The sequence below is a fragment of the Manduca sexta genome, chromosome 7, assembly GCF_014839805.1.
Source record: "Manduca sexta isolate Smith_Timp_Sample1 chromosome 7, JHU_Msex_v1.0, whole genome shotgun sequence".
Lineage (NCBI taxonomy): Eukaryota > Metazoa > Arthropoda > Insecta > Lepidoptera > Sphingidae > Manduca > Manduca sexta.
In genome coordinates, this window is record NC_051121.1 from 6,800,347 (window position 1) to 6,814,282 (window position 13,936).

A 13,936-nucleotide genomic window follows, 5' to 3' on the forward strand; every position below is an offset into this window, starting at 1 on the left:
ATGAAAGTCACGTTATTTCCCACTTCTTACCTCACGTGTGTTAATGTTGCCAATATATTATTAAAAAATGCTTGAATACAAATAAATTATAATTTTAAAATTGTGTATTTATAATCAATGGGGAATTACTACCGTATAAAATTTGACCAATCACAGACTCTTTCAATTTTTATCATCGCGATTGGTATAGGTAGTTTTATTTAATACCTTTGCTTTTGTTTATCTCGTTTTGAATATATTGATAGGATTTGTAAACATTTAAAGTATGAACGATGCATTGGTAAGATGTCCATATTGACTAAAATATAGTACAGTTCGAATAGGAAAGATATAGTATACCCTTTGAAAATCGCTTTTTCAAATTATCTTTTGGGGTATCGTTGGTGTGATAAATCGTGAGTACATTTTATCTGATGTAGTGAAATATTTACCTCTGCAAAGATAATAGGGGTAACAATTTGCCTTCATAATTATCCGTTTATATTCATTTATTTTTTTTTGTTTGGATATTTTTAACTCTGAATCAAGTTATTTTTACTTTTGTAGTAACATTGTAGTTCAATTGTCAAAGTGTATTTTTTTTTTCATTTTGGCCAGTCGTGCTTTGAATATCTGCTAGTGTCTAACTTTGGCGTCCAGTTTCTAGTACCCTACACGTTATTACACAGCGTTATTTTTTTATAGTATTATAAAGTTTATGTAGGATACTTCATAAATCTACCATTTTAGTTTATATTTTTTTATGGTAGTTAAGTACAAGGTGATCAAATTAATGAAGGATGTGGAGAGAAAATACAATTTTCTGAAGATTTATTTGCAGCGGTAAAAATATATTTTGCAAAATGTTATAGTATAGAAGATAAATTCAAAGCAGCATTTGAAGTAATTACGGATTGATATATATCTTTAGTGCGGAAGAAAGTATTGGAATTTTTATTATTAAAAAAAATATTTACTTTGGTCAGTAAATATAAAATTGAAATTTGTTCTGATTGGAAACCAATTATCCTTACAATTTGTTCTTACCCATACATTTATTCAGGCACAGATGTGTATTTCGTCCAGTTTTAATGTGAAATTAAATCTGTTCATGTGCGTTTATAACTGCTCCCACCTAGAGAATATTATTTACGTTTAGTGTCCTTATGCTTCAAATGATTGGCATTCTTTGTTTACTCTTGTGAGTCATAAAATACTGATCCTTGGGAATTTGAACGGTCATCGTTTCTGTTGGTTTTACAAAAATGGAGAGTAAGGATTCTCAGATTTTCAAGCTTTATTGGATAATGATATTGCCTGTCTCAACAATGGTCGATCAACGCGTTTTTAATGGAGAGATGCTACGATTATCGTCTCCAGATATTTCCATTCCATTATTAGATGTTTCGTCTAAATTTAATTAGTCCATTATAGAATAATTCATTGGGAGTGATGAAAATATTATAAAAATAAGACCTCCATTGGAAGCAGGTACCGAATATACATAAGAGTATATAAAGAAGAAATTTCAAAAAGGCAGATTGGTTATCTCATAGAGCCTATTAAGATGAAGTTTTTAAGAATTTTATAAGTAATTCCTCCATCTTTAAGGATGGTAATAGTGTATTTTTAATATGTTTTGATTGAAGGCATTGAGGCATAACGCCTTGCACACCTTGATCCAGAAAGAAAAGCATAAGCGCACATAATATACGTACAATCAGCAAAGTTGGCGGTCGACCACCCTAAGGGTCAAAATAACTTGGCAAATTTGTTTTACTACGTTTGGGAGGCGGGGTTTGGGATCGATTGCATAGATCGATATCAGTCGTAAGTCTGTTGGCTACCTGCAATGACGTTACGTAACACTACCGAACCGCTGCTGAGTGTATAATAGAAAACGAAATTAAAATTGATGCGCGCACGTCTATGCTATGACGATAATTCCTATACTTGTAAGATGCATATCGTCGGCGTAAGGAACGTAATAACAAAAGTTTTATAGTTTGGAGACAATCGCGATTTACAGTGTTTATATTGTTAAAATTTTTGGCATTATTTTTTAATAAATAAGAAACGACATTATGTTAATTATTTTATATCATCATATTATATGCCTGATTACCTTCTTTTTAACTTTTAACAAACCAAACTTTATGTTGTATTAAAAAGATGTTGTTTGAAAAGAATAAATATATCACATAAAAATGGTTTGTTAAAGAGCGCATTTTTTATCAATGTTTGTATTGACACCGGTCTTACGTGGACGCATTTATCGTTAAACTGAGTCGATTGTTATGCTATTGAATTTAGAGGCATTTAAAGATTATAAGTGTAGGCGTAGATTTGAATTCTTATTACAGTAGTATTTGCAAGGCTAACATTTTATTGCTGCACATGTCCAGTTTGTAAATTTTAGTTACTTTCTTTAGCCAATTATTTAGTTTTCGCTGAGTTAAAACCCAAAGTCTATAATCAACTTACAGTTATTGATTTTTTACCGATTTAATAGCTGCATATTATGATTGAATTTTGAATTATATAAATTACTTTAACAGTTTATTTAATTCGTTAAATCATTCACATAATCATAAATTATTGTTATTCGTTTCATTATTAGAAATTATTATATTTTTTCTCAATTGTTTTTATGCTTTTTTGAACATTTTATTTACTTTTAAAGGACATGTCCGTTTTTTGTATGGGCGCTGGTTTTATGTTTCGAATAAATTCCAACCAACCTCAAACTTATTGAATAATAATGTGCCAAAAATTAGTAACTTGGAGTCATTAAATAATAATTTTAGACCCTTCATTGATAAGAAAAATAAGAAAGAAAAGTCATGGCTGAGTAATTCATACAAATAATTTCACGATTCGTCAAAAGATATAACTACCTGTTTTTTTTTTTACATAAGTAAGTGTTATTATTATCATTTACGGATATAAAGGGAAAAATTTTAAAAATAAGAAAATTTGAAAAAAATATTTGCAGTAAGTAATTATTTTCAGAGATAACTAAACAAGATTTTTGATTACTTAACTTTTTTCGGGATGCCTTCCAAATGTAATAACGTTTATATTTGCAGAGTTCATTTTAAGTGTAATATTTAAAGTAAATAATTTTTTTTAAATCTCACAATCAAATCTTTCAAATAAAATGATTTATTTCAATAGGCTCGTTTTGTGAAACAGTCGATGAGGCTCACGCACATATCGCTACGATATATAATTAATTATCAAAAGTTAAAATCGAATATAGTAGATAATATATTTGCAACACCAATAAATAATGAGATACACATGTAAAATGAAATTTCGTAGAAAGTCTATGTAAATAAAACACATTTTTTTTGTTACTTCAGTGATATGATTTAATTGTATTCATTACAAGTTTGATACGCTCAGCAGGCAGGTTGAGTATCCGCCCTGTGGAATGGGGGCGTTTGGAGAATTCCACCACGGTATCCCCTGCCTGTCGTAAGAGGCGACTAATAGGGGCCACGAAGGGGGTCGTCGGCGGGCAGCAGGGGGCTGTCCGCCCTAGTGCATTTCTGTGCATCCTTTGCACATTTTTCGGTTGACCCCGGGATGGACGGCAGTGTGTAGTTGGCCTCACGCTGCCGTAGACGCCGAGGGCGTCCTTCGGTGCGCGGGGCTTCTGAGCCCCCCCCATAGGAGACGGGCCGCAAGGCGGCACCGCGCAGGGGCGGCTGCGGTCGCAGGCTAGACACTTCAACGTCAGAGGAAGCCCGCAGCCGTCCCTAATGCGCCGAAGAGGGCCACCGCGGAGTTTTAGCTGGTAGGCCGTGCATAGGTTAAGTTGTATATAGGGCTAGGGACTCGGCCCGGCGGTCGCCCGAAGGTCACCATCAAATCCGGGCGGCTCAATACCGGGCCGTAAGGCACGGTTACCCCAGCATAACCGCTCAGTCGCCCCCCACGAAGGCTGGGCGGTAGTAATAAGGCACTTTCTCCGCGAAACCAAAAAAAAAAAAAAAGGCAGGTTGAGTAGAGTGTGCGCTCTGGATCGGTTGGCGATGAAGCTCTCATCCGCATCCTAGTGTATACATCGAGGGACAGTGGTTCTCTGTAATACAATTAAATTATATATTAATTACTAAAATCTATTATTCTAATAATATTTTAACGTAATGACTACAGTGCCAAAATAATAAAATTTATATGGGAGCAGAACGCCAGTGCGGTCGACACAAAATACGTGGGTCAAGTACGAAATAATCCAAATTAAGTAAAAAATCAGCTCTGTTTTCCATAATTGCACACATTTTATTGAGATAAAAATCCCAAATTTGCATTAAATCGGATTGTAATTCTACTTTAATTCAGTGCTACATATTATGTAGTTGTAAAAGAAACAATAATAACAGAAACCTCTGGGTTAAACTGGGTGGGACTTAAACGTCTATAAGCGGATCTTACAAACGCGCCGACATAGTTAATTACTCTAGTAAGAAATCATATTACCACTACTTAAAATCTTTAAACTTGTCTAAATTCATATAAACAATGGACGCCGCTTTCCGATAAAGGCGTCGACATGGAACCGGGGTTAACAAAAACATAAAAAAAATGTCGTCCCTCTAACAAAAGACCCTTTTTTATGTGAAATCTTTACACTTTCTAAACTGCACATGTGCAGCAATAAAAATGTTGGCTATGCAATATTACTGTAATAAAAACAAATTATCGCCTATCCATAAATTATTTATACTCGTCTATATTTTTGGCATTAAATAAAAATTATTAATAAAGGAGATAGAATTTCGGGCGTCTTCTTCTTTAAATTGGAAATTTCCTCCTTATTTCTTAAATAAGGAGGATTTAAATTGGAAATTTCCTCCTTATTTCTTATTTTTTAAGTTATCGAAGAACCTCTTTATCCTCTTAATAACAATTGTATTTTTTAAGTGCCAATGAACACTAAAGATTATTTTTCTAGACGTCATGTTATCCAAATCGAATGAGCTATCACTCATATTTTTGGATCTTTATAATACATAAATTGACACCATTTTGAGCTTATTGACTGGACTAAAAGGATTACCGGCCTGACTTAATATATTCCCAACATTAAATTAGAGTTTATTATTAAAAGTTGACGGTAAAAGTTACGCTTAATGCTACTGCTGTTTCAATATCGAAAACTCTGAATTTTTAACTGAGATCAAGAAAAGATAGGTAACACTTATAAGTATAGTGAGTATACCCGTCGAAGTAGTTTATTTTTGCATTGAGTACTTTTAAGTTTTCCAATTATATTTCTTTTCAATATTTTGACATTTGATTATTCGTAAAGCAACTTAAATAACATACTACATAGATTACTACAAGTATGATCAATAGCACTATGTTAATTTTTGGCAAAAACACACAATGACTAATGATATTTGACCCTACGATAGATAGGATAACTTAAGGATTAATATAAAATATAATAAGTAGCATATTGAAGTCTGTTTTACACAATTAAAGGAATAAGTATTCATCAAAACTCAATAATATTATAATTATATTTAAAAGAGCTTAAAAAGGTGGTCTATGTTGGCTTTAAATATAATTAATTATGATGACCAATAATTAAAAAAAAGCCATAAACCGCGATTTTCTCAAAACTGCAAAATTTTAATTATTAGTTCTCTGCCCTGACGATATTTTTCCCACGCATATTAACATCCACTAGTTAAAATTAATATTAAAATATTATATAGTATAGTATGACTGATTTACTTACTGTAATATTTAATTCCCGGAATATATAATCCATGGTGCAGTAGTCACATGACGGGTCGGCGACTAAGTAATTAAGAGTCCAGTAAACGAACATAAGTCTACGTAGTGGCAAGATATCGGTGTCCGTAAACGAAAAATAATTGTGAGCAAAATACTACTGGTACTCAATAGTTGCGTGCGCGTCGTCAATCAGTAAAATACAACTAAAGTAAACAATGATAGTTATCTGCTGTTCCTTTCGCACATCTCCAAAACTGTCGTAATTGGTGAAATATGAGACAGGGGCGTGTCTAAATATCTCGGGACATTAGACCGGTCAAGCAAAATGTGTTTGGAAGTGTACTAGCACCAACTTGTCCGATTGTACATATAAAATGCTCATGGCTAGCTCTCCTTTTTGTTATGTAATGGATTATTTAAGACATTTGGATATAAGGACACCGTAGATATATGTGCATAGAATTTAGACTAGAGGTACTTTAGAGCTGCTCAACATAATCCGTAGCCAATTACGATCAAACATTAATATAAAATTGACACTGCAAATACATAAAATATTTATTCCATCTTGTAACATAAACGAAGGTTGTTGAATTGCGAATAAAAACAAACAATTATAGAATATTGAATTTAATTTTAACAATTCCTCCGTAACTAAACAAATAGCAACAACAATATGATACATGGTTCGAATGTACGAAGTCATAGCACGGTTATCAAAGACAATCTACTGAATATACCGTAAAACACTTCGTCGAATTTGTATTATCATCTAACCAATACTACGAACGCTAAAAATAAATAATCGGCACTTTTACCCCCGACGAAAAGAGAGGGGTGTTTATCATTGCTTTTCACGTGTTCAGATATTTTCAGTAAATGTCGATGATGAAAATAAAAATATTTAGTAACATATAGCTAAATTAACACAGTTTAGAATATTAGACAAAAATGTGATATCTCTCTTGTGTTACACACAGTATGTGACTATGTCCCTCATATACCACGACTTCAACAGTGCAGATAGTAAGTTAATAAAAAATAATAAATTTTAGTTTTGAGATCTTCAACATCAACACAAAACCGCATATAAGTAATAAACTATAAATTATAATACGGTATGTAAAGATTGATTTGTTATTCGAATCTCGCGGTACATGAGCGACTTGTACATTGAAATATAAAATAGAGCAGTAACGATAAAAAGGACGAGACACAGCGCGATCGCATTATCGATATTTCCATCGTGTTGCGTTACGTGTGCGAAATTCCAAGCAATATATTAATGCACCTTAATAAAATACAGGCACAAGTTATTAACCCTAACATATAAGAAGATATCGACACTTAAAACGATATGGTAATACAATACCTGTAATTTAAATCGATAACATTATTTTTTATGTATCGATTTTATCTTTTACATTATTTCATGATCTCTAACAACAGTAGTTCTAATAAGCAAGTATTGCATTACCACATGACCGAGTGTTGGTAACATATAACTAACATTCACAGCTACCTACACACTGCCGTACATTGCGAGTTTTCAACAAGTGACGAGAAATCTAGAAGATTAATTGTTTAGATTCAGCATCGCAAGGTATTGTATACTAAAACAGCAAGTTGTGTGTAAAAGTTTTTTTGGGATAAAAATTTTCTTGCCGATAATAGTAGCCTATAGCACTCAGGACTAGCTTCCTATTAGTGAAAGAATTTTCAAATCGGTTCAGTAGTTCCCGAGATTATCCCTACAAAAAAACAAACTTTACTTTTCACAATATTACTATAGATTTAGCATGAAAAATAAGGAGATATTTTACTATAGTTTTTCTAATACTTTTCATTGACATAAGGAAAATTTTATTTTTTATAACAGATTTTGATACCGTTGTAATCTTAGATGTTTCTAAGCCGACGGAAATAAATAAAGATAAAACGATTCTTTATTGATATAATACTAGTTTTCCTTGAAATGCTAAATTTAAACAATTTATTGTATAAGATTCCGCTAAAACGATAATCACGAAAATCTTCAATGAGGACAATCACATGCTATTTAGATGTCGCATGAATCGTTTTAGCGAAATGAAAAACTACACTACAAAATGGACGTCATTGGAAATCATCGATAAAGAATTAAGTTGTAGTGTTCGAATTTATATACAAATACAAAAATAAACAGGAACTGAAGATAAATCTCAGTTCACAAAGAACGAATCACATTTATGTACAAACTTTTGTAAAATAAATTAAAAAATACAGTCTGCGATTTTATTTTTGGCACCAAAGCTCCGCACACATTTATGAGGTATGGAATAGATAAAACAGATTTCATGTGTTTAAGTAGTTGGGCGATATCCGCAGTCCGCAGAAAATGCTAATGATCGCAATATGTTATTATAGGGTTCATTGTTCGCGTTAATATATATTTTCCTCTTTAAATAATTTATCGTTTACTCTATACAAACTTCATTCTAATGCGATAAATTGACTAGATTAAACAGCGTAAAAAGATGTTTATACTTTGTATACGCTGATATGACCAAAATAATTTACACACAATTTCCATTTTATAACATTTCTACTGCGTTATCTTTTCTTATAATCTCAAAAATGTGTGTGATGCCTAACACTGAATATCATATAAATATATAGTTTATTATATAATGAACATCGAAAGCTTCATGTGATACAAGAGTATATGAATATAGTGAGTTAAATAAGTTAGTGACGAAAGAACACAGCCAACGCGCACATACACAACACTGGCATCGTTTAGTTTCACAGCACTAGCCACGATAGTGACGTACTGAGTCGATAAACTGCATCTTCCACTTAAAAAAATTATTATCTGTATCAAGTCTCAATTAACCTGCTACTTTTTATTATATTTAATCGTCCCATAACATTTTTTCAAATTGAGTTGAATGTAATTTACATACGTTGACTTTAATAGTCGACATTATTTTAACGACATCAAAGATGTTTGGTGTTAATAATTGTAAATAATTCTTACACCTTAAAGTACAATAACAGACTCAGCACATCACTAATCCATCTCTTAATAAGCAAATACTTTTCTCGACATATCAATTGTGACGTCACAACACCAGGCATTCGTTATCCAGTACTATACATATCGAGTCACCGGAAGACGAGAATAGGACAGATTATAAATACAATTAATATTATATTTATAGATAAGTTAGATAATCAATCTACAAAACATTAAAAAACATCGACAAGTCTTCAGACTAAAGTTATCGAATATTATGAGTTCTAAATACCAAGGTATGTGAATTCGAAGGAGTACAAATTTGATGCGTATTCAAAAGTCAGTTATTTGAAATTGCTTTCTAATTACACAGTTAATTAGTTGCTGGAACACACAATAAATAAAACCGAACTTGTATAATTTACAAAGAAAACACTCGGAGATGAATGGCCCCATAATAAGACACATATATACGACGTTACAATATGAGACAATCGTTTGTCGATGCAGATCTCCCCTGAAGATATTCTTGAGGGCCATTTACTATTATATTTTCTGAACATTCTTAACTATCGAAAATATTTCTATACTTATACGTATAATCGCTGATAATCCACATATTAAATATCCGAATCTCGTCTCCGAACATATTTTAAATATATCTGTACTATAACACCTATATTACATAGTGTATTGTACATACAGTAGGATATACAAGCGCAGTATTGACACATACAATTACACGCACTACATAGATTAATTGGTGTTTATGTTGATATAGCCACATATTATAATACATAATATTATATATAGTATGCAATCACATTGCGTTGACGATAAAAATCAAATATTAAATTTCTATTTCAGGTTGTTTTCTGTTGCCAATAATGTAAGTATGTATAGTAACCAGACCTAGATTAATTTCATTAAAACATGTCGATAAAACATTCACTGATCGATTAAAACATTGATACATCGAATATTGCAGGTTTGATTTTCATCAAACTCTCTTTTCGCATATGAAAAGAAATGTAAAATCGATAAAAAAAATTATGATACAAATTAAGAGATACAATATTGTAAAATTTTCTAATACATATAGCATGGTGTGATATGCCAAAGGAAGACCTATTTTTTTAAAATCTTGAGTCAATCCTTTCAGTGCGGAACTTTTTCATTTGACATTTTGTCAATAAACACTTGCAAAATTATGAAGAATTCTCTATATGCAAAGACTCTAACTGGGCATTTCTTACCTAGTTTCGCATAGAAGGTTGTACTTCGCAAAGTCTTAAAAAATGTTTAACTGTAGAATCGGCATACATATGGTAATCGTTTCGGTAAAGCTAACTTTAAATCTAGTCAGTATAAAGTAAACTTAAATGAGCTTACCGTCACGTGCAATGTAGCCAATTCGCCTTACTGCCGATGAACGAAATTTACAAATTTATAAATATATTGATCACATATAATGCATATTAAACTGCAATAATTCGCGTAGCCCTTTAAAAAAGGACAAATAATTATTAGTACTCACATATTAATACATGATATCGCATCTTACCTTTCTCAGGATTTGTTCCTTATCGTAATAATAAAAATCGTTAATAAACAAATGAAAATCTACACAATCCTACAAATATACAAAACTGTCATAGACACTCAAATCTACACGCATAGATAATAGTCACGTACTTTATAAGGTAAATGCACGTTACGTAAGTACTCACTCGATTTATATTAATCACAATATCGATTACTAATCGATTAATCGTGAGATATCACTCACGTAGAATGGTGTACGGCGCTATGCCTTTGTGACTGCTTGACTTGCCAGCACTTAAGTATGACTTGATGAATTATTTTTGCTAATGAGGGCATTGTTTGGAAGCTTTTGTGATTTATTTTGTTTAACGATTAAAATGTTTAGATATGTCTAGTACCAATCTTTTCATATCAAATCACACACATTTATTTTGGTCTCTCTGATATAACATTTGAGGTTAAGTCGCTCCCCCGAGCCAAATGCACCACCTGTACTCTTAGAAGCTATTTATTCGATTTATAAACTGCATATAGAAAAAAAATATATACGTCATATTTCTATAAACGTTATTTTTATGGTTGTTTAAGCTTTTTATTATAATGTGAATATTGTTTTATTACTTAAAAAGTTACTAAAATTGTCGATTCGGTGCATCTTCTCCTAAAGTACAAATCATTTTAATTTGCAACAAACGTTTTTAGATATATATGTTAACTACGAATATTTTGGTGGTTCAAATATTTTCAAAAGGACCAACTGATTATTTAAAGAGTTTACTTGTAATAAATATTTACATATTCTCACCGAAAATGTATGGAATGAATGTTCAAGGCCATTTGGTCGGGAGAGGGGCTTAACTGAAAAACATCCTATAGAAGAGGGATAAATTACATTAAATCACTCCGTCACCTTTAAAACGTGAGAGAAAACAGTTTCACGCGGACGCATCTAAACATTTATATTAGTTTCAATCGGTTTGTACTTTGTGTAGCAACTCAGATGTTATAATTTTTGCATCTTTGCATAAGTTTTTATAAAATTTCCAGTCTTTAACGTCGAGATGCGTACCCAGTCTTAAAATTAGGGAAGTTCACTTTTATTGATGTTAGAAGCAAGAAACATTCGCACGCATCGAATATCAAATCGATATTATATCAATAGAGGATCACAACCACATTTATGGGGCCGTTATTGTTTATCGATATTAAAAGCATATCATTTTGATTCAGATATAGCAGCTGTTGTGCTAAACGATGTTTGTCTCAAAATGACAACGTTTTAGCTTCGTATGATATTAAAGATGTGTAGTGGAGTCCATGTTGTATGTGTTGTATGGTGAGATGATGTCTGGCTAGGCGTGTCGGTGCCGGCAGCACGCCGTGCAGTCGAGGCAGGCGTGCGCGCCGCCGCGCGAGCGCTACCTCTTGCCGCGGCACCCCGCCTGCTCCTGGGAACATATGACTATTGTTACAACATACCTTCGCAGTACATAACTAGGATAGCGTTAGAAAATATTGCACATCGAATCACGTGAATGGGAGAGATCTATAAATGTATTTAAAATAGCAATAGCATTGGATCGAGTACTGCACTGCCTCGGTGGCGTAGTTGTACTGCATGCGCGGTACGGCAGCGCTCTGAGGTCCTGGGTTCGAATCCCGGGTCGGGCAAAGTGATATTTGGATTTTTCTGCTCAGTATCAGCCCGGAGTCTGGAATTTGTGCCCGATATGGCGATAGGCTCGCCCCCTATCACATCATGGGACGGAACACACTTGGCGAAAAGTGGGTGCCATGGTTGCGCCTCTTCATACCCCTTCGGGGATAAAATGCGTGATGTTGTTGTTGTGTTGGATCGAGTACTACATAATGCAATGTTACTATGAATTCAATATATTTGACACTTTAACTCAGAATGCTTTAAGTATAAGATATGTAATATATTAACATATAACTCACTTGTAGCACACGCATGGCATCGAGCAGTTCCTGTTTGTCGGCTAGCAAGCTGGCGGCCTCCTGTTGAGCCGCGTGCACGTACTGACGCAGCACCGAAGCCTCTTCCGCTTTACTGTAATAATGTGATTATGACTTTTAAAGGCACCAGGATATTTGTGCTCCGTAATAAGCTCACAAAGTAAAATAAAATACTGTTGTATGTTCTGGAAAATCGATCTAATCATAACCAGTATACTATTGAACTTCTTTCATATTGATTATCACATCCAATACCACAAGTTTAAATGTTGCACATGCATATTTTTAGTATAGATATATAGTGAGCTTTAGGGAGCACTAACGAACATTTGCGAAAGTGTGTGTGTACGATTCACCGAAAGCGAGCTAGCATGTGGTCCTGATCGGAGAAAATCACTCACTTAATTCGGTCTGTAACAGTCATATTAATTTAGCAACATAATAACATACTCACGCTCGTAACTCCCTGTTATCATCAGCGATCCTGGACAGCGTGAGTAACCGTTTCTTTAACTCCTCATTCTCTCTGACAAGCCGATCGATCTGTTCCCGGGCGTCTTCCAGGTCACCTCCAGGCTGGGGAGTGGCGGGCGACGCAACAGTAGAGGGGGTTGATAAGGCCGGACCGAGCCGCAGCTCCCCTCCTGTGTCGCGCGTCAGACGCAGTGACGTCACGCACACGTCGAGCGGCTGCGGCGGCGGGGACGAGATCGAGCGAGTGACCCGATCCTCGATTAGGTGTAGCTTTACGTTCTCCACTAAAACCTGTGGATTACAAATTACTGGCTTAACTAAGAGGGGTAAATACAGTCTAGGTTAAAAACTTGCCTGTAATCGTACTAGAGTATATTGCAATATCGATGATTAAAATTAATTTTTTTTAAGCACTCAACAAGCCTTATTAAAAGTATGTGATAATTAAATGACGGTGACCTCCAGCGGCATGGGCGGTGCGATGACCTCGTCCTCGACGAGTTCGGCGAGCGCCAGCACGGTGCTCATGTTGAGCGCCACACTCAGCGAGCGCACGCGCGCCTCCAGCAGCTCCTCGAACGGCGCCAGACCGTACGGCTCGCCCTGCAATTAATTATGCCTATTAACTGGGAAGTACCATTAGACTACGGTCAATATATATATTTTTTTACATTTAATATAATATTTACTTATTTTTAAGTCACTTCCACTGAGGTTATCTTCAGGATTTGAAAAAAGTCTTAACGTCATCGAAATTCCATATCGATAATAGACATTTTCATTTCGATTATCCTAAATCATGAAATATTAAGTGGTTGCTTGGGAGGAAGGGTCTACACCTATTTTAAAAGTTTTATAAAAACAACAACAATGTTGCCAATCGACAAATCAATGCATTTACGAAGCAGATAAAAATTGTCTACAGTTTGGCTTAACTAGGTACAAATATCGATATATTTTTCCCTTATGCATACCAGATGTCATCTTCTATTAATTTTGCATACCTTTTCATCCAATTGGCGCGGTAGCTCAGTCCGCATGAGCCTAGCGGTGACGCGCGGCGCCCCTCGCGGTGTCAGCTCGTCGACCTCCTCCACCGGCTCGGACCACGCGCGGGCACGCATCGAGAACTTGTTCTGGAGTGAACGTGTTGTATTGGATAGGTGGTAAAATATACGTGTGTACGTTTTACATTTGTCTGCATGTTTA

At 34.2% G+C, this 13,936-nt stretch overlaps 1 protein-coding gene across 4 annotated transcripts in view; it reads right to left on the reverse strand.

Moving 5' to 3' along the window:
* Positions 1-6,347: 6,347 nt before the first annotated feature.
* LOC115439850 (UHRF1-binding protein 1-like) overlaps positions 6,348-13,936 on the reverse strand; it is a 30,935-nt gene continuing 23,346 nt past the window's right edge. For all 4 annotated transcript variants that reach the window (XM_037447614.1, XM_037447613.1, XM_030163921.2 and 1 more), the window contains exons 24-28: positions 13,732-13,863; positions 13,187-13,330; positions 12,708-13,018; positions 12,236-12,347; positions 6,348-11,724 (exon numbers count right to left, since the gene is read on the reverse strand). In XM_037447614.1, the coding sequence (XP_037303511.1) occupies positions 11,695-11,724; positions 12,236-12,347; positions 12,708-13,018; positions 13,187-13,330; positions 13,732-13,863 (729 nt within the window). In that variant the 3' untranslated portion in view covers positions 6,348-11,694. The remainder of the gene's footprint in view (positions 11,725-12,235; positions 12,348-12,707; positions 13,019-13,186; positions 13,331-13,731; positions 13,864-13,936) is intronic.